We start from the raw sequence: 22,839 nt of genomic DNA on the forward strand, positions 1-22,839 counted from the left end.
GAAATGGCTCATTAAATTTTCATTGAGCATATTCACGATCCTGTTCGTAACAATTTTGTCCGGATGATACAATTCAAGGAAGCACTGGACATCATTCCACTTTTCCAATGCGGCTTTTATCACATCACTGCTGACATCTGTAACTTCCTCCCCAGCCTCCTCTTCGTCAGTTGATTGCTCCCGAGCAAGTTGCTCCTGCTGCTTTAATGGCATCCTTGTTTTTCAAAATTGTCGAAATTGTCGACTTGGCCATCTTGTACTCACTTGCGATATCGGTCACGCGAACACCACATTCAAACTTTTCTATAATTTCTTTCTTTATTTCAATGGTTATCTTCCTCTGCACCCTCTTCTCACCATCACTCTTCACTTTCTTACTTTCACCACCACTCTTCACTTTCTTAGGGCCCATTATGAAGAAAATCACAAGTTTTAGCCCAAAAAATGCTAAGCGAATTGACGAACGTCTTGTACACAATGAGATGAGACAAAGAGCGATGCGTGGGTGACGCCGTGCGTGGGCGGCTGGAGGATGGCTGTTCCCATGGCAACTCAAACGCTCTCACGTGTGCTGGGCGATTTCGCGCATTTTTCAAATGTTTGTGTCTAAAAATTAGTTTGTGAAACAAAGTGAATTGTTATTTTCCAGAAATTTCCAGCATTTTTCAAATGTTCATGTCTCAAAATTAGTTCATGACCCAAACAGAATTTTTATTTTCCGCATTTTTTTTTGTTCGTATCTCAAAGTTAGTTCGTAGGTCAAGGGTGAAATTTTACCTATAATTTTGGTCGGGGATCGAGTTGTACGTGGGTCAATGCGTTCGTGAGTCAAGGGTCTACTGTAATCATTTGATCACTCTGAAATTTTTTTTTTGGAACATCACCTTATATATATGTAGAACATATAATAATTTCATAAAAATCAGAGCATTATTTCTATATAAGCGGACGCCCCCTCTTAAGCTGCTCCAGTGCTAATGACCCAAGCTACTCCAGCACAAAGAACCCAAGCCACTCCAATGTCATGTGCTCACAAGTATTACCTGATCTGCTCACCATCACAAAAGACAATTACGTAACTCAGGAATAAAAGGTTGTTTTGTACTCTCATATGAACTTATTTCCTTCAAAACACTAAACAACTTCTTCAGAGGAACAATGTACAGTATATCTAATTTGATAATTTTACAATAGCACTATGTAAAAGAGAAGATTATTAGAACTTACAACAGTGAGAAAATCAGGTTTAAATTTTGCTTATGCAACCTCAGTAGAAAAATACTTCTTACCTTGCTGTGATCAATCTTTCGTTTTTGATGTTGCTGCTGTGGGGGCTCTCCAGTTTGCTCATCAACAAAGTCCCCTTTTAATTCATCTGGAACATCGTCATCACTATCCTCATCAATGAGATTTAAAGGTCTACCTGCATCACCATTTGCCATGATATCTTCCTCCATGGCTTCTTCACTGGTAATCTCAAATGGTGAGCTTTCTTCTCCATATACCTCAAATATATCTATCTTTTCTGTTCCATTTCCTGTGAAACAATTGTACAGAATACAGTAGTGCACTTAACTTTCACAGAAATCTGGCTTAGTTATACTAAACTTACCTATTTCACTGCCTGCTAAACAAAGGATTTTATTCTTTTAATACTTCAAGAATATGGGACTTACAATCACACAATACTAATCTTCCGTGTAAAGCCTTTATTTAAATAACCTAAAAGATATACACAATTAGTAAAATATCCTAATTTTTAAAATCAAATTGTATTTTTCCTAACTATACAAACCTGAGGCCCTTTACATCAGGAATTGCTTACGGCAAAACTGGCACACAGCCGTTAAAACTCTTGAACAAGGTGGTTCTGCAGTAATTACCATCTGGTAGACAGGGAGCCTGGATGTAAACATTCAACTTTGTCCCAGGGTTTCAGATTGAGGGATGGCATGAGATGGGCATTAGTGTAAAGGACCTCAGGTTGTATAATTAGGAGAAAATACAGTTTACTTTTAAAAATTGTGATTTGTTCCTACACAATATACAAACCCTCGGTCCTTTACATTAAGAAGACTCACTTGTTGGAGAGAGGAATCTGAGTGGGTCTCTTCAACTGGCTGGAGTTCAGCACACCTGGGCTACTCTTCCTGATCAAAAGAGCAAGGAGGAGTGCCCTGTCTTTGAAAAATTGATCAGAGTAAAAGAACTGCAAGATCAAGAGTCAGACTTCTGGGACTTTTCGAATGAGTGAGGAATCGTAACTCATGAAAAAAGGGCTGGGAAGAATATTAAGAGTTGAAGGCATTAAGGCAAGATCCAACTCCGGTTGCCTTACTGCCAGAATCTCCTTCCTCCCCTAGCTAGCGGAAGGAGCAGGATTGCTTCTATGATTCTAACAAAAAAACACAGAAAGGAAGCTCAATGTGTAGACTTGCTACATCAGACACCAGTCCAGCAAGTGTAGGTTCAAGTTCTATTCTCAGCCTGATGGAAGAGAAGTAGAAGAATGAAGAAGGAGGAGGAGGAGAGGCCAATCACTCAAATCCTTCTCACCTCTAGAACCACACATCTTACTGGCAGGGAGAGCCGGGGCACTAGTGTGTCTCTGCTCTTTCTCTCGCCCTGTGCCCCCACTGTTATGAAGAGAGAACTCTCCATCATCAGATCTGGATGTCCAAGTCTTGGTAGAGGCACGAACATTCAGGGTATCTTGGTCAGACCAAGGTCCTGACCAGCAACAGCCTTAAAAGCAAGCTTCTTCGAACTAGCATGGGGAGTGGTTACCGAGGTACTCACTCCCTTGGCTCCCAATTCTCTAGACCTACGACAAGCTGTGGAGGAAGGCAGACCCTTATAAGTCTCAATGCAAGACTTCTTAGGGGGCAGAGAATTGACCCTCTTTTTCTTTGGTCATGAGACCTTGGAAGAAGAAGGGGAGAAGGCAGCAGACGATGACAAAGAAGATGAAAAAGACAACAACTTATGTGCCCTCTTCTGGTTCTTCTTTGTTACCTTCTTCAGAATGATGGTCAGGTCCTTCATCCAGTCAGGAGCAGCAGGTAATAAAGGAGCAATAGGTCCAGATACCAAAGGAGCAGGTGCAGAGGGAGGAGAAGCAGAGGTGGAGGCCCAGGTGACAGGGGCAGCAGCAACCACAGGAACAGTGGGTACCTCCACTACCGCAGGATTGGCAGCAGTAGTGGAGGCACCAAAAGCAACAGCAGGTATATGAAGTGCAAGAGGAGATGCCACAAAACCAAGAGGCAGGGGTACCATGACTCAAGGGTGAGTCCCCTGCTGGAGACCAGAATTCTCCCAGTCTCCATTGCAGAGACTGAAGATGAAGATGCCCAGGAGGGACCAGCTTCTCCAGGGAAGACAAAACTCCCAGAAGAACCTGCCACTGATGAGCTGACTGATGTGGTTCCGACAGGAAGTCGCGCCACCACTTGCAACTTCTCCAATCTCTGATACAACGGAAAAACTTTGGTAACTGTCATATCGATGACCATGCCCAGGTACAGAATCTTTTGACTGGGTACGAGGTTTGACTTTTCCTGGTTGACTAATATGCCCAATTCCAGACAGAACCGAAGTAGATAATCCCTGTCCTGCAGCAGCTTTTCCCTGGAAACTGCCAAGACTAACCAATCGTCAAGGTACCTCAGCAAACGGATCCTCTGAGCATGGGCCCAACTTGACACGAGAGAGAAGACCCTTGTGAACACTTGAAGGGCTGTTGTCAGCCTGAAGCACAGGACTTTGAACTCGAAGACATTGTCCACAAGAGAGAAGTGAAGGAACTTCCTGGATGTCGGATGAATAGGGATTTGGAAGTATGAGTCCCTTAAGTCTATCGACAGCATGAAGTTGCCTTCCCTGACGGATGCCAACACTGAACACGGGTCTCCATCTTGAACCATGTCTTCCTGATGAAGTGATTCAAGGTGGATAAGTCGATCACAGGTCTCCAACCTCCCGACGCCTTGGGCACCAAGAAGATGTGACTGTAAAACCCCGGAGACGGATGCACCACTTCTTCTATCGCATCCTTGTCCAGCATTTTCTGCACTTCCTCCCAAAGAGCCAGGAACTTCAGAGAACCAGGAGGATATGCCTTCCTGAGCTGCAGCTTGTCCGACAGAGGAGGAGAGAAGTCGAACGGTAGTAGGTACCCCACCCGAAGGACATCTACCACCCATTTCTCCGCTCCATAACTCTGCCACTTAGCCCAATGGCCTGCCAGGCACCCCTCCACCCATGGTGCAGGCGGGAGAGGTGCCTAATCTACCGGTGACCCCCTTTACCTCTGCCCCTTCCCCTTGGGCCCCTTCTTGGCTTAAAGGAACAAGAGTGAAAGGGACGTTGGTCCTCTGACCTAGGCTGAGTCAAATGGGAAGGTCCTGCCGAAATCGAACTCCTCGACGGCCTACCAGGCAATGATCTTCTTGACTGCTACTGGACAGGGGGAGGGGGAGGAGGAGGAGCCGGACGTCTCCAAGGACGAGACTCTGACTTAGACACGGCCTGGTGCACCAGTCAGTCTTTGGTGTCAGCCCAGTGACAGTCTATCACATTTTCCAGCTCGGTCTGAGGAAACAAAAATAACAATTTGTCGAAAATTGTATTATTCCTAACTATACAAACCTGAGGTCCTTTAGCAATAGGAAGGTACTGAGCGGCAGCTGAACTGGTCATAAGCTTCAAACAAGGGGGTTCGGTAGTTAACTACTTGTCCGGCAGTTGGCGGTCAGCCCAACTGCGAGGAGAGGAGTCACTTTCCTTTAGGCCCAGGAAATGCAGAGTGAGGGGTGGCATGAGGTGGGACTATGTGTAAAGGACCTCAGGTTTGTATAGTTAGGAAAAATACAATTTTCAACAAATTGTTATTTGTTCCGATACGTATACAAACCCTCGGTCCTTTAACAATAGGAAGACTCACTTATTGGTGAGTGGAATCTGAGTCTTATGAACAGACTGGTGTTCGTCCTACCTTGGTTCCCTCCCTGGTCGTAAGAGCAGAGGGAGGGATCCTAGCCTCTGCCCAGCTGATCGGGGTGTGCACCACAGGATCAGTGGTCAGACTCCTGGACCAAATTTATAAGAGGGAGGCAAGCGTACCTCTTATAAATAGCAAAACACAAGAACTAGTTCCTACTTCAAGAGCCAAAATGAAGTCATGGGTTTGTCTCTTGTTGGCTTCCACTCCCCCCCCCCCTTGTTGGGGAGTGGTGGATAATTACTCCTATCCCTACTGAAAGGAATAGGATGGAGCTCAGTCGTGTAGCTTACCTGCATCTGTTTCCTGTTCAGCATAGTGACGACCGCGGCCCTCTGCCCACAGGTAGAGGAGGAAGAACGAAGGAGGAAGAGAAGCCAGTCATACTCTCTTTCACTTGTCCATTCATGCAGTCACACAAGGATGCGATGCTGTTCTGTCCGCTCGGGTGCTGGGTAGATTACACAACTTGTTGACCAGCCACCAGGGGTCCCAAGGAAAAAATGTCCAAGGACCTGTGGGTAATATCCCGAAGGTAGAAGGAAGTGAAGGTGGTCTGGTTGGCACAAACCCCTGCCTTCAGAACCTGCGCCAGGGAGAAGTTCTTGCGGAACGCAAGGGTTGGACCAATACCTCTGACTTCGTGAGCTCTCGGTCGAAGGGTAAGGGCGTCGTCACTACCATCCGTGGCGCACGCCCTCCTGATCACCTCACGCAGCCAGAAAGAAAGTGTGTTCTTGGAAACTTCTTTTTTGGTAACCCCGGTGCTAACGAAGAGGCGTCGACACTCGCCTGAGGTGTCGAGTTCTCTTCAGATAGCGCCGTAGTGCCCTCACAGGACAAAGCAGCATCTCATCCGCATCATTATCGGTGAAGTCCTCTAGGGAGGGGATCGTGAAAGACTCAAACCGGTCGTCAGGGACCGAAGGATTCTGAGTCTTCGCTACGAAGTTTGGGACGAAATCGAGCGTCACGGATCCCCATCCCCTGGAATGCTTGATGTCGAAGGAAAGACCACGAAGTTCCCCTACTCTCTTCGCCGATGCCAGGGCCAGCAGGAAGAGGGTCTTGAGGGTCAGATCCCTGTCTGACGACTCTCGGAGTGGCACGAAGGGTCTTCGAGTCACTCCTAAGGACGAGAGTCACATCCCACCCCGGGGGCCTGAGTTCCCTGGGTGGGCAACACCTCTCGAAACTCTTCATCAGGAGGGAGATCTCGAAGGAAGAGGAGATATCCACTCCTCGCAGTTTAAGGACTAGGGCTAGGGCAGCTCTGTATCCTTTAACTGCGGAGACAGAGAGGAGCTTCTCTCGGCGAAGGAACACGAGGAAATCCGCTACCTGCTGAATAGTGGCTCTGAGAAGAGAGAGACCCCGTCCACGACACCAACCACAGAAGACTGACCACATTCCCTGGTATACAGCTGCAGAAGACTGTCTGAGGTACCCAGCCATCTCTGTGGCTGCGCTGCGCAAAAAGCCTCTCGCTCGCAAGAGATGGTGGATAACAGCCAGCCCTGAAGACACAGTGACTCGACCGACCAGTGGTACCGTTCTACGTGTGGCTGGCACAGGAGGTTGTGCTGGGGGGGGAATCTGTACCAAACATATCCCTACCGAGTGGGCCCAAGCCGACACCAGCGTGAACACTCGCGTGAAAACCTGTGGGGTGGTCGAGGACGAAGCGGAGGTACTTCCTGGAGGATTGATGGATGGGTATCTGGAAATACACGTCCTTCAGATCCAACGAAAGCATGAAGTCGTCCTCCCTGATGGAATCGAGCACTGAAAGTGCTGTTTCCATCGTGAACCAAGTCTGGCGAACGAATCGGTTCAAGGGAGAGATTGATTGATGGATTGATTGATTGATGCAAAAAAAGTACCATGGCGTCCCAACAACTTAGGTCATAGACGCCGGAAATATACCGTTATGTAATTAAAAATTAAAGAGATAATAAAGGGATTTTGACGTAGGAAAAATCTATTTCTGGGTGATTGGCTCGTGTCGCCCTATGAAATATCCTTAAGATCATTATTTCTAGGTAAAATTAATCTAAAATTACCAGAGAAAAAATAAAATCAAGAAAATGTCAGTAAAACTGACTCGCTCACTCTATAAAAGAAGTGTCGGTATGGGAATAGAGGCGAGTGGGCTCACTACCACGAGTCATTTACCATTTAGACCTTCCAACATAAAATCCCCACCAGAGAGAGCTGATACTAAAGGGTGATGCGGCCGCTACTACTACTACTACCGACGCCACGGACAGCAGCGCCCCTAGCAGTCATCCTTAATCTATGAACATCTTGTCCTGTAGGGTGGGTAAAAGGAAACAGGGTGGGTTTCATAGGGCGACACGAGCCAATCACCCAGAAATAGATTTTTCCTACGTCAAAATCCCTTTTCTGGGCTCAGCTCGTGTCGGCCTATGAAATAGTACCAGAGAAACAGACAAGATGGGAATAAGGACAAATGAAACCCAATAGTAAAAAAGGTAATATAATATAAGTGAATCAGGGACATTACAGTATACAAACAAAAGTACTTAAAGCTAACTTATACTAAACAATGGCATGGTAAAGAAAGCAATCAATATAAAGTACTTAAAATTAACTTATATTAGACATGGTGATACATAATAGTGTAATGGCAAGAACAATATAGAATGATTCACTTAATTAAGATATTTACAAAATATACAAACTCATTGTGTACTACCCTAGCATAAAAATAAGGGTAGAAACACTGAAGTACATTATATGTACATAACGTGGATGTCCCTAGCAAAAAAATAAGGGACAATCCACCAATATGATTCTAGTGGCTAAGGCTAGAGTATCCCGAGTAGCATGGCAATAGGGTGAGGCATGTTGGACGAGGTAGGTAGAAAGACCTGGATCTATACTACAACTACTGTGCAGTATCAGGAGAAACAATGTTTCCCGCTGCTACTGCAGAAAATTTTAAAGATTCCAAGGACTTCAGGTAATGACGTTTAAAGACTGTCGGTGATTTCCATCCAGTATACTTTTTAAGATCCTCAAAATTCATATGTTGGAAGTAATTAATTGAGGTGGCTACTCCTCTGATGTCATGTGCTTTTGGAAATGAATCAGGGTTGGCTTGTTTAATGAAGTAAAGGATCTGTTGTCTGATTCCTTTCACTGATAAAGTGCCACCTTTTTCTCTCATAAAGAAAGAACCTGAGGATCTAGAGGATGTACGAGATAGAAAGGCTCTTAAAGTTGATACTGGGCAGAGAGAAGGATCTTGCGGAAGTGGGATGACTTTCCAAGGAGCCCACCTTGCAAGGGGATCCCCATTTTTAGCTAAGAAGCTACGATCCGGAGAAAGTAGAACTTCTCCTGAGGGGAGAAATTCCACATGACCCGCATCTCTGGATAGAGCCGACAGTTCTGAAATTCTGGCTCCTGAAGCCAGGCTTAACAAAAATAACGTCTTTCTAAGAAGCATCATGAATGTGCAAGACGAGTTGTCAGTATCTAAGGCTAGTTTGAGGACATCATTTAAGAACCATGAAACTGCAGTAGGCCTTTGAGAAGGTCTAAGTCTAGCACAGGCTTTGGGAATAGACGTAAAGTAAGATTCTGTTAGGTCTATTTGGAAACCCAACTGAAAGATTTTCTTCAAAGCCGATTTATTAGTAGTAACAGTGCTAGCTGCTAAGCCTTTTTCAAACAAGGACCTGAAAAAGGATATAGCTAAGTTAACTGTCATGGTTGTAGTGTTTGATTCATTCAGGAAGGATGCTAATTTTTTAACAGCTGAGTCATATTGTCTGATAGTTGACTCTCTTTTGTCTGATTCTAGAAAGAGGATGTTTTGTGGATCAATGTTAGCATCTTTTTTAGCCACAAACTTCATGAAGTCCATAAAGTTAGGGTCTGGAGAATTCCTGAGGAAGCGAACACAGTCCTCATTTGTACTGATTGCGACAACTTGGGATTGGGAATCCGTTGAGGTCGGAGACCCAATTCCAGAAGCAGAGGATACCAGTTGCTTTTTGGCCAGTCTGGAGCAATCAGAGCTACTAGTCCCTTGAAAGTCCTCAGCTTGCTCAAGACTTTCAAAAGAAGATTCACTGGAGGAAATACATAGATTTTCCTCCATTAATTCCAATCTAACGACAGGGCGTCCGTGGCATAGGCCAGAGGGTCCAGGTTGGGGGCCACATAGCAAGGGAGCTTGTGGTTCGCTTGTGAGGCGAAGAGATCTACTTGGAGACCTGGGACTCTCCGGCATATCCACTGGAATGACCTGTCGTCTAGGGACCATTCTGACTCAAGAGGGACTGACCGGGACAGAGCGTCTGCTATCACATTTCTTACCCCTGCCAGGTGAGTGGCGGACAGATGCCATCTGTGCTTGTCTGCTAGCGCAAAGATGGCTATCATGACATGATTCACGTGTTTGGATTTGGACCCTCCTCTGTTGATGCAATGTACTACCACTGCACTGTCCAAAAACTAGTTCTTTAGATGAGACTTCTTCGGGGGAAGGAGTCTCTTCAGGGTAAGAAATACTGCCATTGCTTCCAGGACGTTTATGTGGAGCTGGTGGAACTGAACTGACCAAGTCCCCTGAACTTGCTTGAATTGAGAATATTCCCCCCAACCGGACAGGGAGGCATCCGTGTGAATGGTTAACACTGGAAGGGGATATTGGAGGGGTACCAATTTGGCAAGATTCTTCACTTTTGTCCATGGTCGGAGCTGATTGCGAAGGATCTGTGGAATTACTGACAACTTGTCCCGAGATTTGACGTTTGCTCTCGATCGCCAAACTCGATTTATATCTTTCAGCCTTGCTTTCAGGAGGATGTCTGTCACTGAGGCAAACTGAAGAGAACCTAGGATTCTTTCCTGGTTTCTCCTTGATGTTTGTTTGCATTTGAGAAATTGTCTCACAGACTTGGCTATTTCTTTTCTTTTGACCACTGGAATTGACAGATTGTGGGAAGACAAATCCCATTGGATTCCTAGCCACTGAAAACGAGACTCCGGAGTGAGTCTGGATTTCGATTTGTTTATCTGGAACCCCAGATGTTCCAGAAATTGTACTACCTTCTTCGTGGCTTTGAGACATTCCTCGACCGTTGGTGCCCAGATCAACCAATCGTCGAGGTATGCTGCTACCATTATCCCCTGAGTTCTCAACTGTTGAACTACCACTTCTGCTATTTTCGTGAATACCCTGGGGGCTACATTCAGACCGAAGGGCATCAATTTGAATGAGAACTTCTGATTTCCTAGTTTGAAGCCTAGGAATGGACGGAAGTGTCTGGCTATAGGGATATGATAGTATGCGTCTGTAAGATCGATAGAGGTTGTGACGGCCCCATGGGGAAGTAAGGTCCGTACCTGCGAGATGGTGAGCATTTTGAACTTGTCGCAACGAATGAAAGAGTTTAGCTTTGACAAGTCTAAGATTACCCTTCTTTTTGTTGAGCCTTTCTTTGGCACGCTGAATAAGCGACCTTGAAATTTTAGATGCTTGACTCTCGCAATAGCTCCTTTCTGAAGGAGTTCCTCCGCATAATCTGTCAACTCCTTTGATGGTACTTGATAGAATGATTTGGTTGGAGGAGGATCTTTGATCCAACTCCAACCCAATCCTTTGGACACGATGCTCTGTGCCCATTTGCTGAACCCCCACCTGTGACGGAAGAGGAACAGCCTTCCTCCTACCTGGGGAGCCTCACTGTTGTTGAGCGGGTTGACCTCCGCGCCCTCCTCTGAAGTGCTTGCCTCTTGCAGCTCTTCCTGTGCCACACTGGCGAAAGTGGCCTCTCGCCCTGCTACCCCTAGAGAACCTGTTGAAGGCTGGGTAGGCCTGGCTTTCATACATTGAATTGAAGGCCGGCAAGACTGCGTAAGAGGTTGAAGGTTGACTTTGAGGAGACAACAGGAGAATGGGCTGTGTCTGCTTCGAGGTTGACGGCTGTCCCTGTTGTGTAACTGGGACGGCCTGAACGAAATGCTGTTGCTGCTGTTGTTTCTGGTAAGGTTGGAACCTTCTACCTGTCTTCTTTAGTTTTTTACCAGCAGCAGGGGCGGTCTCTTGTTTCCTCTTGGAAGAGATGCCCCATCTGGCTCTAAGGCTCTGGTTAAGCCTAGCAGCGTCGTGGTGCACCTCATTCACAGAGGCCTCTGGGAAGAGGTCCACACCCCACATGCTGGAAGCTAAGAGTCTATTAGGCTCATGCCTGATAGTTGCCTCCTGCAAGACATGCTTTCGGCAGTTCCTTCTGGCTAAGAAGAAGTCAAAAGCATCGGCTTGAACCGTCTGGAGCTGGGATTTAGCCAGTATCTTGAACAACGGTTCTGTAGCATAGGACAGGGCAGCCATCTCCGTAATGATAAGGGAGTTAAGAGACCTCCCAAATCTTGTACGGGCATCGAACTCTGCCTGAATAAGGGTATCAGGCAGTCTCGGAAGCTTCTCGCCAAACTGATCCATCGCGCAGTCTGGCTTCAGCTTACCTACTGAGAAAGTGGCAGGTAGGTTCTCCAACAATTCTCCGAAGGACGGGAAGAGCGGAGATGTAGATTCCGCCTCCCTCAACTGTGGCATGGGCTCGTCTTTGAGGACTGCCTGAAGAGTCGCTTCTACTACCTTAGTAGCGAACGGAAGAGAAGCCTCCTCCTCCGTGGCGAAGATAGTAAAGGGACTCTTGAATGCCTGGAGTTTGGTGTTGGTACAGTCCCAATCCTCCAGGCAGTGAACCCATTCCCGCTGTGCATGATCCCTACTATATAGCACAGTCTCTCGGGAGATCTTATCCTCTCTATTGAGAGCAGTTACGGTCAGCCTAGCATACCCTATGAAAGGCTGAGTCAGTCCGGGAGGGTAGAACTCGAAGTCCTCAATCCTTCGAGTTCCACACTCCGGGATAGAAATCATGCCGTCCTTGAAGGGAGCATAAGCGGCCACTCTCCATGGGTTATCCATAGAGAAGGCTGGTAGGGATTCATAAGGAGGTAGCTGTAAGAGACCAGTACCTGCTACAGGGGAGCTTGGCTGAGGGGCCTGGTTGAGGCCAGCAAAGCGGTCGTCATGCTCTCTAACTCGGTTAGAGAGGTCTTGGATAGACTGACCAGACTGGTTGATCGTGTTTGACAGCTGTGCAAACATTTGCTCAAACTTGGAGCCAAGAGAGCCAACCATCTCTCCCACTTGCTGCATCACTACTGCTGAGAAAGTGGTGGGATCAAAAGAGCTCGGTCCCGCCACCCCAACAGGAGTTACCGGAGTAGATCCAGTAGATGCCGGAGAAGGCGTTGGCTCGGCCGGAGCGCGAGCCTTCTCCTTAGAAGCCTTGCTTCTAGAGCTCTTTGAATAGGAAGAGCTAGGTTTCGTTTTCACCGCGTCTGCGTAGGAAGTCGTAGACTTCCTAGCTGAAGAAGACGACGACTTCTTAGAAGTCGTCTTATGTAGGGTCTTCTGTTCTCTCTGTCCCTTCACCTTCGGGGGTACAGAGAGAGCGGGAGAACGAGCAGGGATCTCAGATCCCGTGAAGCCTTGGAAGGAAGAGGAAGAAGGAACAGGGGAAGAAGATCCAGGAGCACCCAAGGAAAGACCTTGGGCGCCCGACACACCTACCTCAACCAACAAATCCTCTGCCCCTACCGCCATAGGCTCGATATTCAGGTCCAGGTTGGCCACATCTGGGACCGGCTCCTGCGTCGAGATGGACCCGAACGCCTGCTGCACCTCCTGCTGAATAGAAGCTATGAGTGGGGCTGCCAAGATGGGGTTCACATACCCCGTCGCCTTGCCTCCGGGGAAGATCTGGATGGCCAGCTTCTTGTCGAGCATATAAGGCTGGCCCTTGGCGGCGTTCTTCCCGAAGCCGCCCACCCAAGCCTTCCGGGTTGCCAGGGCGACTTCCTTCACGGCGGCAGCCTGTAAGAGAAGGCGATATGAAGCTTCTAGCGGCGGAGATACGGTTTAAAGAAGCTTAAAACTAAGGGTTAGTGAATGATAAGACGAAGAAATGTCCAGGAGTAAACTTACCCCACCCAAAAGCTGACTCACAAGGTCATAGCAGATGGTGCATGCCTTCGGGTGCCAAACGATCAGCCCGTTGTGGTTGGTGGCACACGGGGCGTGGGTCCTACACTCTTCATGGGCGTAGGGGTTGTACAACGTCGCGTTGCAACCTGGGACCTGGCAGTTGGTAGCCTGTAAGTGGAGAGATACATGAGTATCAGAGTGCACACTTACAGCCTAACAAATACTCCGCTGCATGCCGGAGCATGTAAGTTAGATTAAACTAGAGCCCCACCGTAATACGTGTGGTTAGTAGGCGGTTGGAGGAGGTCTGAGGCTTACGCCGGAGACAGGAAAAAGATTCCAACCAGGAGTGGTGAGGAGCCATGAAACCACGACGGAGAACGACGGAGATAGTACATAAAAATAATTTAAAAACTAAAAGTCACCGTAACAGTAAGGGTATATCCGTATATAATGAGGTATAAAATTTTCCGTCTACTAGAGGAGTGCCCGGGTAAGGAGCGAGCTCTCCTCCGGTAGCGAAAAACAGGATATAGTAGGCAAGCAACAGACCACTAGTAATTTCCCACCCGCCCACTGGCGGAGCCAGACGGACCTATAACCGAAGGGGCTCCCGGCTTCAGCGGAGGCTCCGTCCGTTAAGGTAGGGGAAGGGTGGGACTGAGGAAAATGGGGGGGGGGGGGGGGGGGTTCCAGGTGTAAACACGGCAGAAGAGAGAGAGGGGGGTGGCCTACCCCCCCCCCCCCCCCCGCCCCCCACGTCGCTAACTACTACCCGCTTGGTAAACCCGGTACCGAGACAAGTGTCGCTATACCCCAGCTGGTACGGAGCTCCAGGCCTCCTCAGAGGGAGAAGGAGGTAGGCTACAGTGGTTGTCGTGACAACCAAGGAGATCCACCAGACCCCTCCCTATCACCTGGTAGGGAGGGAAGGGGAAGGGTAAGGTGCTAAGGGACACGTGATCGCAGGTGGCCTAAGCCGCGATAGCAACACAACCACAGAGGGGCCACGTGAACCAGCCTGTACCAACACATGGCACAAAGCACCTAGGCTAGCCTAACACCCTAAATAACACTGATAATACATCGTAAAGGAAGAAAAGACACTTTTAGTAAAAGAAAAAGAAGCCCAGGAGGAGGCGAACTGATCCGAAGAACAGTCGACTACTCGGAGCCAGCGGTAGCCGATGAAGAGCAAGAGCTGGGATGCTGGGCCAGAAAACACAGTATAGCCCTAAATACCAAACTAAGAGAAAAATGGTAAAAGGGCTGTGTCCTAGCTATAAAAACAATGTAATAATACGATGAACGTAAATATAAAAAGCCCATAAGCATAAGATGTCCCAGTATGGGAGACCAGGAAATCTTAAAACACGAGGCGGCACACGGCCGCCACGAGTCAACCGGGAGACCGTATATGACCTATAAAAAGGAAAATACTGGACCCTGGAAGACTGAAATACCAGGAAATACTACTTATGAGGCACTTAACTTAGCTGAAGCAATTGCAGCACGTTCCATCGTAATGGGTGATAAAAATCCGGTGAAAAACAACACAAGGGAAAAATGCACCTAGCGCTGTAAAGCTAAAGATTAAGGATGACCGCTAGGGGCGCTGCTGTCCGTGGCGTCGGTAGTAGTAGTAGTAGCGGCCGCATCACCCTTTAGTATCAGCTCTCTCTGGTGGGGATTTTATGTTGGAAGGTCTAAATGGTAAATGACTCGTGGTAGTGATCCCACTCGCCTCTATTCCCATACTGACACTTCTTTTATAGAGTGAGCGAGTCCGTTTTACTGACATTTTCTTGATTTTATTTTTTCTCTGGTAATTTTAGATTAATTTTACCTAGAAATAATGATCTTGAGGATATTTCATAGGCCGACACGAGCTGAGCCCAGAAAAAAAGTAAAAAAAACATTAAAAATGTTCTTATATACACTTTTCAAGTATGATATTATTTATACTTTTATATAAAAAGTTATAACTTTTGTAGGAAGCCTGCTTCCTCCACAAACCTAAAAATACCACTCGCCTGACTAATAATATTCCTTCCAAGTACCCTGGAGAGAAGGTATTCACCTTCCTCATTACGGCACTCTGAGAGGAAACGCTCTCTTATGTCCTGAAGACTGGGACACTCGACCAGCAAGTGTCGCACAGTCAGAGGAACTAGGCAATCATTGCAGAATGCCTGGGGATGTCTAGCCATTAAATAACCATGTGTTAGGCGTGTTTGGCCAATTCTTAAGCGGCAAAGGGCCGTTTCCCATCTCCTCGACATTTTGCTGTAATTAAAAGGAATTGCTGATCTCGTAATTTCCAACATCTTTTGATTGCTTTCTACTAAATTTTCTAAATGGTAATGCAATATTTCTTTGTGGACCATCATGAAATGGCAATTTGTAGAAAATTGCATTTCTCCTAACTATACAATCCTGAGGTCCTTTAACAATAGGAAGGTAACTAGCGGCAGCTGGAACGGTCGTAAGCTTCGAACAAGGGAGTTCGGTAGTTAACTGCTTGTCCAACAGTCCGCGCACCACGCGACTGGGAGGTGAAGATCCACTTTGCTTTCGGCCCAGGATAAACGCAGAGTGAGGGGTGGCATGAGGTGGGACTATGTGTAAAGGACCTCAGATGGTGGATAACAGCCAGCCGTGAAGATGTAGAGACTGGACTGTCCGGTGGTACCATTCTACGTGTGGCTGGACGAGAAGCTTGTGCCAAGGGGGAATCTCTCTCGGTGCTTCTGCAAGCAGAGCCAGCAGGTCCGAATACCAAACGGCCTGGGGCCATTTGGGAGCCACCAGGATCATCCTGAGATTCGGGGTGGCCAGCACTCGGCTGATCACCTTGCAAATCAGGCAGAACGGGGGAAAGGCGTAAGCGAAGAGGTTGTCCCATGGGTGTTGAAGAGCGTCCTCTGCAGCTGGCCATGGGTCCGGCACGGCTGAAAAGAAAACCTGAAATTTCCTGTTGTGCCGGGTGGCGAACAAATCCACTACTGGACGCCCCCACAGGTTGAAGAGCCTTTCCGCCACGTCTGGGTGTAGGAACCATTCAGTCCCTATCACCTGATCCTGACGGCTGAGCTTGTCTGCTACTACATTCCTGTTGCCTGGAATGTAGCGGGCTGACAGCTCTACCGAGTGAGCCACGGCCCACTTGTGCACCTGCAGCGTCAACTGGTGCAACATGAGGGACACAAGGCACCCGTTTGTTGACATATGCCACTACTGTGGTGTTGTCGCACATCAACACCACCGGGTGTCCCATCAAGCGGTCCCGGAACTCTTGGAGAGCGAGGAAAGCTGCCTTGAGCTCCAGGACATTGATGTGAAGGTGCTTGTCGTGATGGTCCCACACTCCTGCAGTCAGTAACTCCCTCGGTGGATGCGTCTGAAAACAGCAACATCTCCGGGGGGGGAAGTGTGGAGAGGCACTTCTCTTAAGAGGTTCCTGTCGTCCAGCCACCAGGCTAGGTCCTGCCTCACCTCCTCCGTGAGGGACACGGGGAAGTATGGTGGGTCCTGTGCCTGTGACTAACTTCTCAAGTGACGACAGGTGGCCGATCACGATTTGCCATTGCTGAGCTGACTGTTCCTGCCGAGACAGGAACCGGTCGGCTGCCTCCCGGAATCTGCTGATCCGTGAGTTTGTGGAGAAGACTCGCCCTGCTACCGTGTTGATCAGCATACCCAGGTACTTCATCCTCTGCTTGGGTTCGAGATCTGACTTCTCAAAGTTCACCACGATCCCCAGATTGCAGCAGAACTCAAGAAGTCGATCCCTGTCCCGTAGCAACTGCGAGTGGGAGCTCGCCAGGACTAACCAGTCGTCGAGATACCTCAGAAGACGTATCCCAGACGAGTGGGCCCAAGCAGACACCAACATGAACACTCGCGTGAACACCTGTGGGGCAGTTGAGAGACCGAAGCAAAGTGCCCTGAATTGGTACACCGTCCCATCGAGGATGAAGCGGAGGTACTTCCTGGAGGATTGATGGACGGGTATCTGGAAATACGTGTCCTTCAAATCCACTGAAAGCATGAAATCATTCTCCCTGATAGAGTCGAGCATGGAACGTGCCGTCTCCATCATGAACCGAGACTGGCGAACGAATCGGTTCAGGGGAGAGAGATCTATCACCAGGCACCAGCCCCCCGAAGACTTCTCCACCAGGAAAAGGCGGCTGTAGAAGACCGGTGACCGATCCCTGACGATCACCACAGCTCCTTTGCTCAGCATGGTCTTGACTTCCTGTCGAAGGGCTACTTCCTTTGATGTTCCCGGAACGTAGGTCTGAAGATAGACCGGGTTGGAGGTGAGGGGTGGCTGAGATTCAAAGGGTAGCAGAAATCCCTCCAGAAGGACGTCTACTATCCAGGTCTCGGCACCGTAGCGCTGCCATGTTGCCCAATGGCTCGCCAGGCAACCCCCAACTTCCGGCAGCAGGTGAGGGGGAACGCCATCCCTAGCGTTTTCCGCCTCTCTTCGACTTCTTCCCTGCCCCTCCTCGTGGAAAGGAGGGCTGGGAGAGGAGCTGATAGCGACCTCCCCTGGCAGAAGTCGAAGGCAGTGTCTTTCCTCGGGGCTTAGATGAGGCAACCGTCTTAGCAGCCGAGGAAGCGCTAACCAAACTCTTAGGCTTGGCCGCAGTTGATCGAGGCTGCCCAGAAGCCTTGGAAACTGCCTGGTGTACCAGACGGTCACTGTCATCAGTGCGATGTCTTTCCACCGAAGCGTCCACCATCTCTCCTGGGAAGAGTGAGGAGGAACTCCGAACTGGTCCGTTGCAAAGTCCTAATGCCGCCTCACGCCCAGCCACCCTGGACACTTGGGTAAGGACTGCGTCCCTACGCCTAAGTACCAGGTTGGCCGCAACCTTGGACACTGTGAGGGACCACAGGTCCAGCCAGGAGACTGCCTGGAAAGCCGCCATGGCGGTGAATTCCAGAGCGAGTGCCTCCTGCTGCAAGAACCAGAGGTTCTACGACAGGAGCTGCTGCAGAGACACTCCCGGAGTTAGCCTGGCTAGCTCCGGGTTAACCTGTTTGGGCGGCATCGGATCCTCGGATTGCACGTAGAACCTTCTCTGTCACAGTAGAGGAGGGGGAAGTAGCTTAGACAACCTGCCAGACCTAAGTGAACCCTCTTGTCCGGAGACGAGCGAGTCCACCTGGCCCAGCACTGAGTCGGCCAGCTCCGATCGCGGCAGACCCACCATCGCCCTGGGTTCCTTTTTAGGCCCCCAGAACGACTCGAGCCGGGACTTGGGCTCAGAAGGTGGGAGCGGCAATCCTTCCCCAAGGTTGTTGTGCTGACGAATCAGCGCAATAACCTCTACAAAGTTCCTCTGGATCTCAGGAGTGACCGCATCTTAAGGAGTAGGACCATCAAGCCCCTCCAGCAAGAACGACTCCCGAGACCCTCCTCCTTCAGAAGGAGAAACAGCGACAGACCCCTCCCGGTCTCCTCCTGCCACTTGCGCATACGACCTGGTCGATCCGAGGACCGTGCCTGGCACGTAGGGTGTCGTGGCGGGATCGTGAGGGGCACACCCCTCACGATCACTCCTTGTTGCCTCGCCCTTCCTGGTGTAGCCCGAGGAAGTTGAAGGAACAGGAGAGGAAGACCTGACGCTCCCCCCTCGCTTACTGGCAGAACCGGTGTGCTTGGGGGGCTGCAGGCAATCGCCAACATCGAGCTGCAGGCCTGATCATGCCGCTCCCCTGGGGAGAGCGGCTGGACCGAGAACAGCGGCCCCGGTCCTGTGCGTCAGAGGAGCTGCTGCTGGTCCCCCTATCCGTCCGGTCCCGGTGGGAGCGGCGGTCAGGGAACCTGCAAAGACCACTGTCGCAGTGTGACTGGTGCCTGTCCTTATGGCGCGTCGAACCACTGGGACCAGCCGGGGCTGGTTCCTGCGATCGAGGGGACCTCTTACCAGCCTCAGCCCGTGACCGGTCAGGGACTGGCACGTCAACCCATGTTAACCAGCTGGTCACTGCAAGAGCGGCCGCTGGCCTGGCGAGAGTCACCTGAGCGGCTCTAGCCAGCCTTCCGCTCCGTGCCTTGGTCCTGGCACCGCACGAACTCGGACGCCTGAGCCTTGGCTGCACGGTCGCCACTCGGTACCTCTCGCGAACGAGAGGCCGAGCCGGAACCTGGTGTAGCGGTAGCACCCCCAGCACCAGGCGAGGAAGTACCGGTGTTAGCCAGTACCCCTCTGGTCCCCGTCTTCTTCTTCCTTGTGGAAGGAGAGACGGGCCCCGCTCCCGAAGGAGCAGGAGGACCAGCGGAAGAACCCCCCGTCCCATCGGAGTGAGACGGGCCCTTAGAAGTTCCCGAGGGAGCCTTCTTAGGGGGGGAGGAGGCAGCCTTCTTCTTCCTCAGCTTGGAAGCCTTAGAAGTCGAAGGGGAACAGGCAGCAGCAGGCGACGAAGAGGACGACGAAGACACCTTCTTCTTCTTCTTCGTCAGCCCCCTCAGGACAGATGTCAGGTCCTCCATCCAGGATGGAGCCGGGGCTGCTGTTGCCGAAGCAACAGGGCCCGGCTGCACCTGTCCGGAAAGACCAGCGACTGGGGCAGCAACACCATAAGCCGGAATGACGTCGGCAGGTGCGGGAACAGCAGGAACAGCAGGAGCGGCAGGTACAGCAGGAGACGGGGCAGCAGCCAGCGACATCCTGGGTACCGGCGGCAGGTCCAGGGGCGAGCTCTTCGGGCATCGGAAGTCAGGGGCTGGCAGCACGAAGAACCCGTGACGCGGGCTCTGCTGGTGGGAGCGGCGATGTTTCCCTGAGGTCATTGTGCTGACGAATCAGCGCAATAACCTCAGTACAATTCCTCTGGATCTCGGAAGTCACAGCATCTTGCAGAGTAAGACCGTCAAGCCCCTCGAACAAGAGCATATTCCGAGAACCTCCCCCTTAAAGAGGGGGAACTGCGATAGACCCCTCTCGGATTCCTCCTGCCACTTGCGCGTCCGTCCTGGTCGGTCCGAAGATCGTACCTGGTACTTACGGCGTCGTGACGGGATCGTGCGGGGCATGCCCCTCACTATCACCCTGCCGTGCCTCACTCTTCCCGGTGCAAACCGAGGAAGTTGCAGGCATGGGAGAGGAAGACATGACGCTCCTCTTTCGCTCGCTGGCAGAACCAGCGGGCTTGGAGGGCTGGAGGCGATCGCCAACTTGCAGGCCTAGTCGAGCCGTTTCCCTGGGAAAAACGGCTGGACCGAGAACAGCGGCCCCGATCTCGTGTGCAGAGGAGCTGCCGCTGGTCCCCCTATCCGCCAGGTCCCTGTGGGAGCAGCGGTCAGGAGACCTGCAGAGACCAATGTCGTGGTGAGACCGGTGCGTGTCCTCGCGGCGCGTCATACCGCTGGTACCAGCCGAGGCTGGCGCCAACGATCGGGAGGGGGGGACCTCTTCCCAGCCTCAGCCCGTGGCTGGTCAGAGACAGTCACGTCTACCAGGGTTACCAGCTGGTCGCTGCGAGAGCGGCCGCTGGCCTGGCGAGAGTCACCTGAGCGGCTCTCACCAGCTTCTGCTCCATGCCGCGGTCCTGGCGCCGAGCGAACTCTGGCGCCAGAACTTTGGCTATACGGTCTCCCGCGGGAGATCGTATACTCGGAACCTCTCGCAAACGAGAGACCGAGCCGGAACCTGGCGTAGCGGCAGCGCCGCTAACACCAGGCGAGGAAGTACCAGTGGTAGCCGGTACCCCTCTGGTCCCCGTCTTCTTCTTCCTTGCGGAAGGGGAGACGGGCCCTGTTCCCGAAAGAGCAGGAGGACCGGCAGAAGAATCCCGTGGGACGAGCCCTTAGAAGTTCCCGAAGGAGCCTTCTTAGGGGGGAAACCCGGGTTACCAGCTGCTCGCTGCGAGAGCGGCCGCTGGCCTGGCGAGAGTCACCTGAGCAGCTCTCACCAGCCTTCTGCTTGGTGCCGAGCGAACTCTGGCGCCAGAACTTTGGCTGCCCGTACACTCGGAATCTCTCGTGAACGAGAGACCGAGCCGGAACCTGGAGTCTGGGAAAACGTATCGTCAGGAGAACACGTTTCCCGCGGAGGGTTACGAAACTCTCACTGTAGGTAAGGGTCTGCCGCCACTGTGAACGTCGTCTGGGTGGGGCTGATCGACACCTGACAGGAGAGAGCCGATACCGTTTCCTCCGACTCATTCCAGTCCTCGGTCGAGGTCGAAACCTCTCAGGAGGACCGAAGGAGTATTTAAATACGGTGTCCGAAGACACGTAGAAACGCCGCTGTCGCAGTAGAGGAGGTTGGAAGTAGCTTGATCGACCGGCCAGAACTGAGAGAGCCTTCTTTGTCCGGAGACGAGAGACTCTGGTTCGAGACAGAATCGGCAAGCTCCGATCGCGGCAGACCCACCGTCGGTTTGGGTTCCCTCTCGGGCCCGCCCCAAAACGACCTCGAGCAGAGACGTGGGCTCTGCTGGTGGGAGCGGCAATCCTTCCGCAAGGTCATTATGCTGACGAATCAGCTTAATGACTTCTGCAAATTCCTCTGTATCTTGGGAGTAACCGCGTCTTGCGGAGTAGGACCGTCCAGTCCCTCCAACAAGAACAGATCCCGAGATACTCCTCCTTCAGAAGGAGGAACAGCGGCAGACCCCTGACGGTCGCCTCCAGCTACTTGCGCGTATGTCCTGGTCGGTCCTAGAACCGTGCCTGGTCCATACGGCGTCATAGCGGGATCGCGAGCGGCGCACCTCTCGCGATCACTCATAGGTACCTCGCTCCTCCCGGTGTAGCCCGAGGAGGTTGAAGGTACAGGAGAGGCAGACCTGACGCTCCCCCCTAGCTCGCTGGCAGGACCAGCGTGCTTGGAGGGCTGCTGCTGATCGTCCACCCGCAGTGGCGATCGAGCAGCAGGCCTAGCCTTGCCGCTCGCCTGGGGCGCAGAGGCCTCGGCTGAGAACGTCGACGCTGATCTCTAGCGTCAAGCGAGCTGTTGCTGGTTACCGTCTCCGCCCGGTCCCGATGGGAGCGGCGTCAGGTGACCTGCTAGGCTCGTTGCCGCGGTGAGACCGGCGAGCGTCCTCTCGGCGCGTCGAGCCGCTGGTACCGACGACCGCGGGGACCCCTTCCTCGCCTCAACCCTGGCTGGTCAGCGACTGTCACGTCAACCCGACGCAGCCAGCTGGTCGCTGCGAGAGCGTCCACTGGCCTAGCGAGAGTCGTCTGCACGACACTCGCCAGTCTTCTGCTCCGCGCTTCGGTCTTGGCGGCGAGCAAGCTCGAGTCTCAAGACTTTGGCTGGACGGTCTCCCGCGGGAGACCGTCCACTCGGTACTTCTCGCTAACGAGAAGCCGAGGCGGATACTGGTTTAGCGGCAGAACCGCTAGAACCAGGCGAGGAAGTGCCAGCCGAAGCTGGTACTCCTCTGGTCCCCGTCTTCTTCTCCTTGGTAAAGAAAAGAAAAACGGGCCCTGTTCCGAGGGAGCAGGAGGACCAGCAGAAGAGCTCCCCCGAATCGCCGGAGCGAGACGGGCCCTTAGAAGGTCCGAAGGAGCCTTCTAGGGGGGAAAACCCGGGTTACAGCTGGTCGCTGCAAGAGCGGCCGCTGGCCTGGCAAGAGTCACCTGAGCGTCTCTCACCACCGCCTTCTGCTGGCCGTGCCGCGTCTTGGCGCCGAGCGAACTCTGGCGCCGAAACTTGGCTGCACGGGTCTCCCGAGGGAGAACGTACACTCGGGATCTCTCGCGAACGAGAGACCGAGCCGGAACCTGCGTAGCGGCATCGCCGCTAGCACCAGGCGAGGAAGTACCAGA

General features: G+C 51.3%; 1 protein-coding gene across 1 annotated transcript in view; it reads right to left on the minus strand.

Moving 5' to 3' along the window:
* The window catches only part of LOC135221695 (syndetin-like), a 145,711-nt gene that overhangs the window by 113,288 nt on the left and 9,584 nt on the right, over window positions 1-22,839 (minus strand). Inside the window, exon 2 of the mRNA XM_064259434.1 lies at window positions 1,290-1,537. Within this exon, the coding sequence (XP_064115504.1) occupies window positions 1,290-1,537 (248 nt within the window). The remainder of the gene's footprint in view (window positions 1-1,289; window positions 1,538-22,839) is intronic.

The sequence above is a fragment of the Macrobrachium nipponense genome, chromosome 3 (assembly GCF_015104395.2).
Source record: "Macrobrachium nipponense isolate FS-2020 chromosome 3, ASM1510439v2, whole genome shotgun sequence".
NCBI classification, from domain to species: Eukaryota; Metazoa; Arthropoda; class Malacostraca; order Decapoda; family Palaemonidae; genus Macrobrachium; species Macrobrachium nipponense.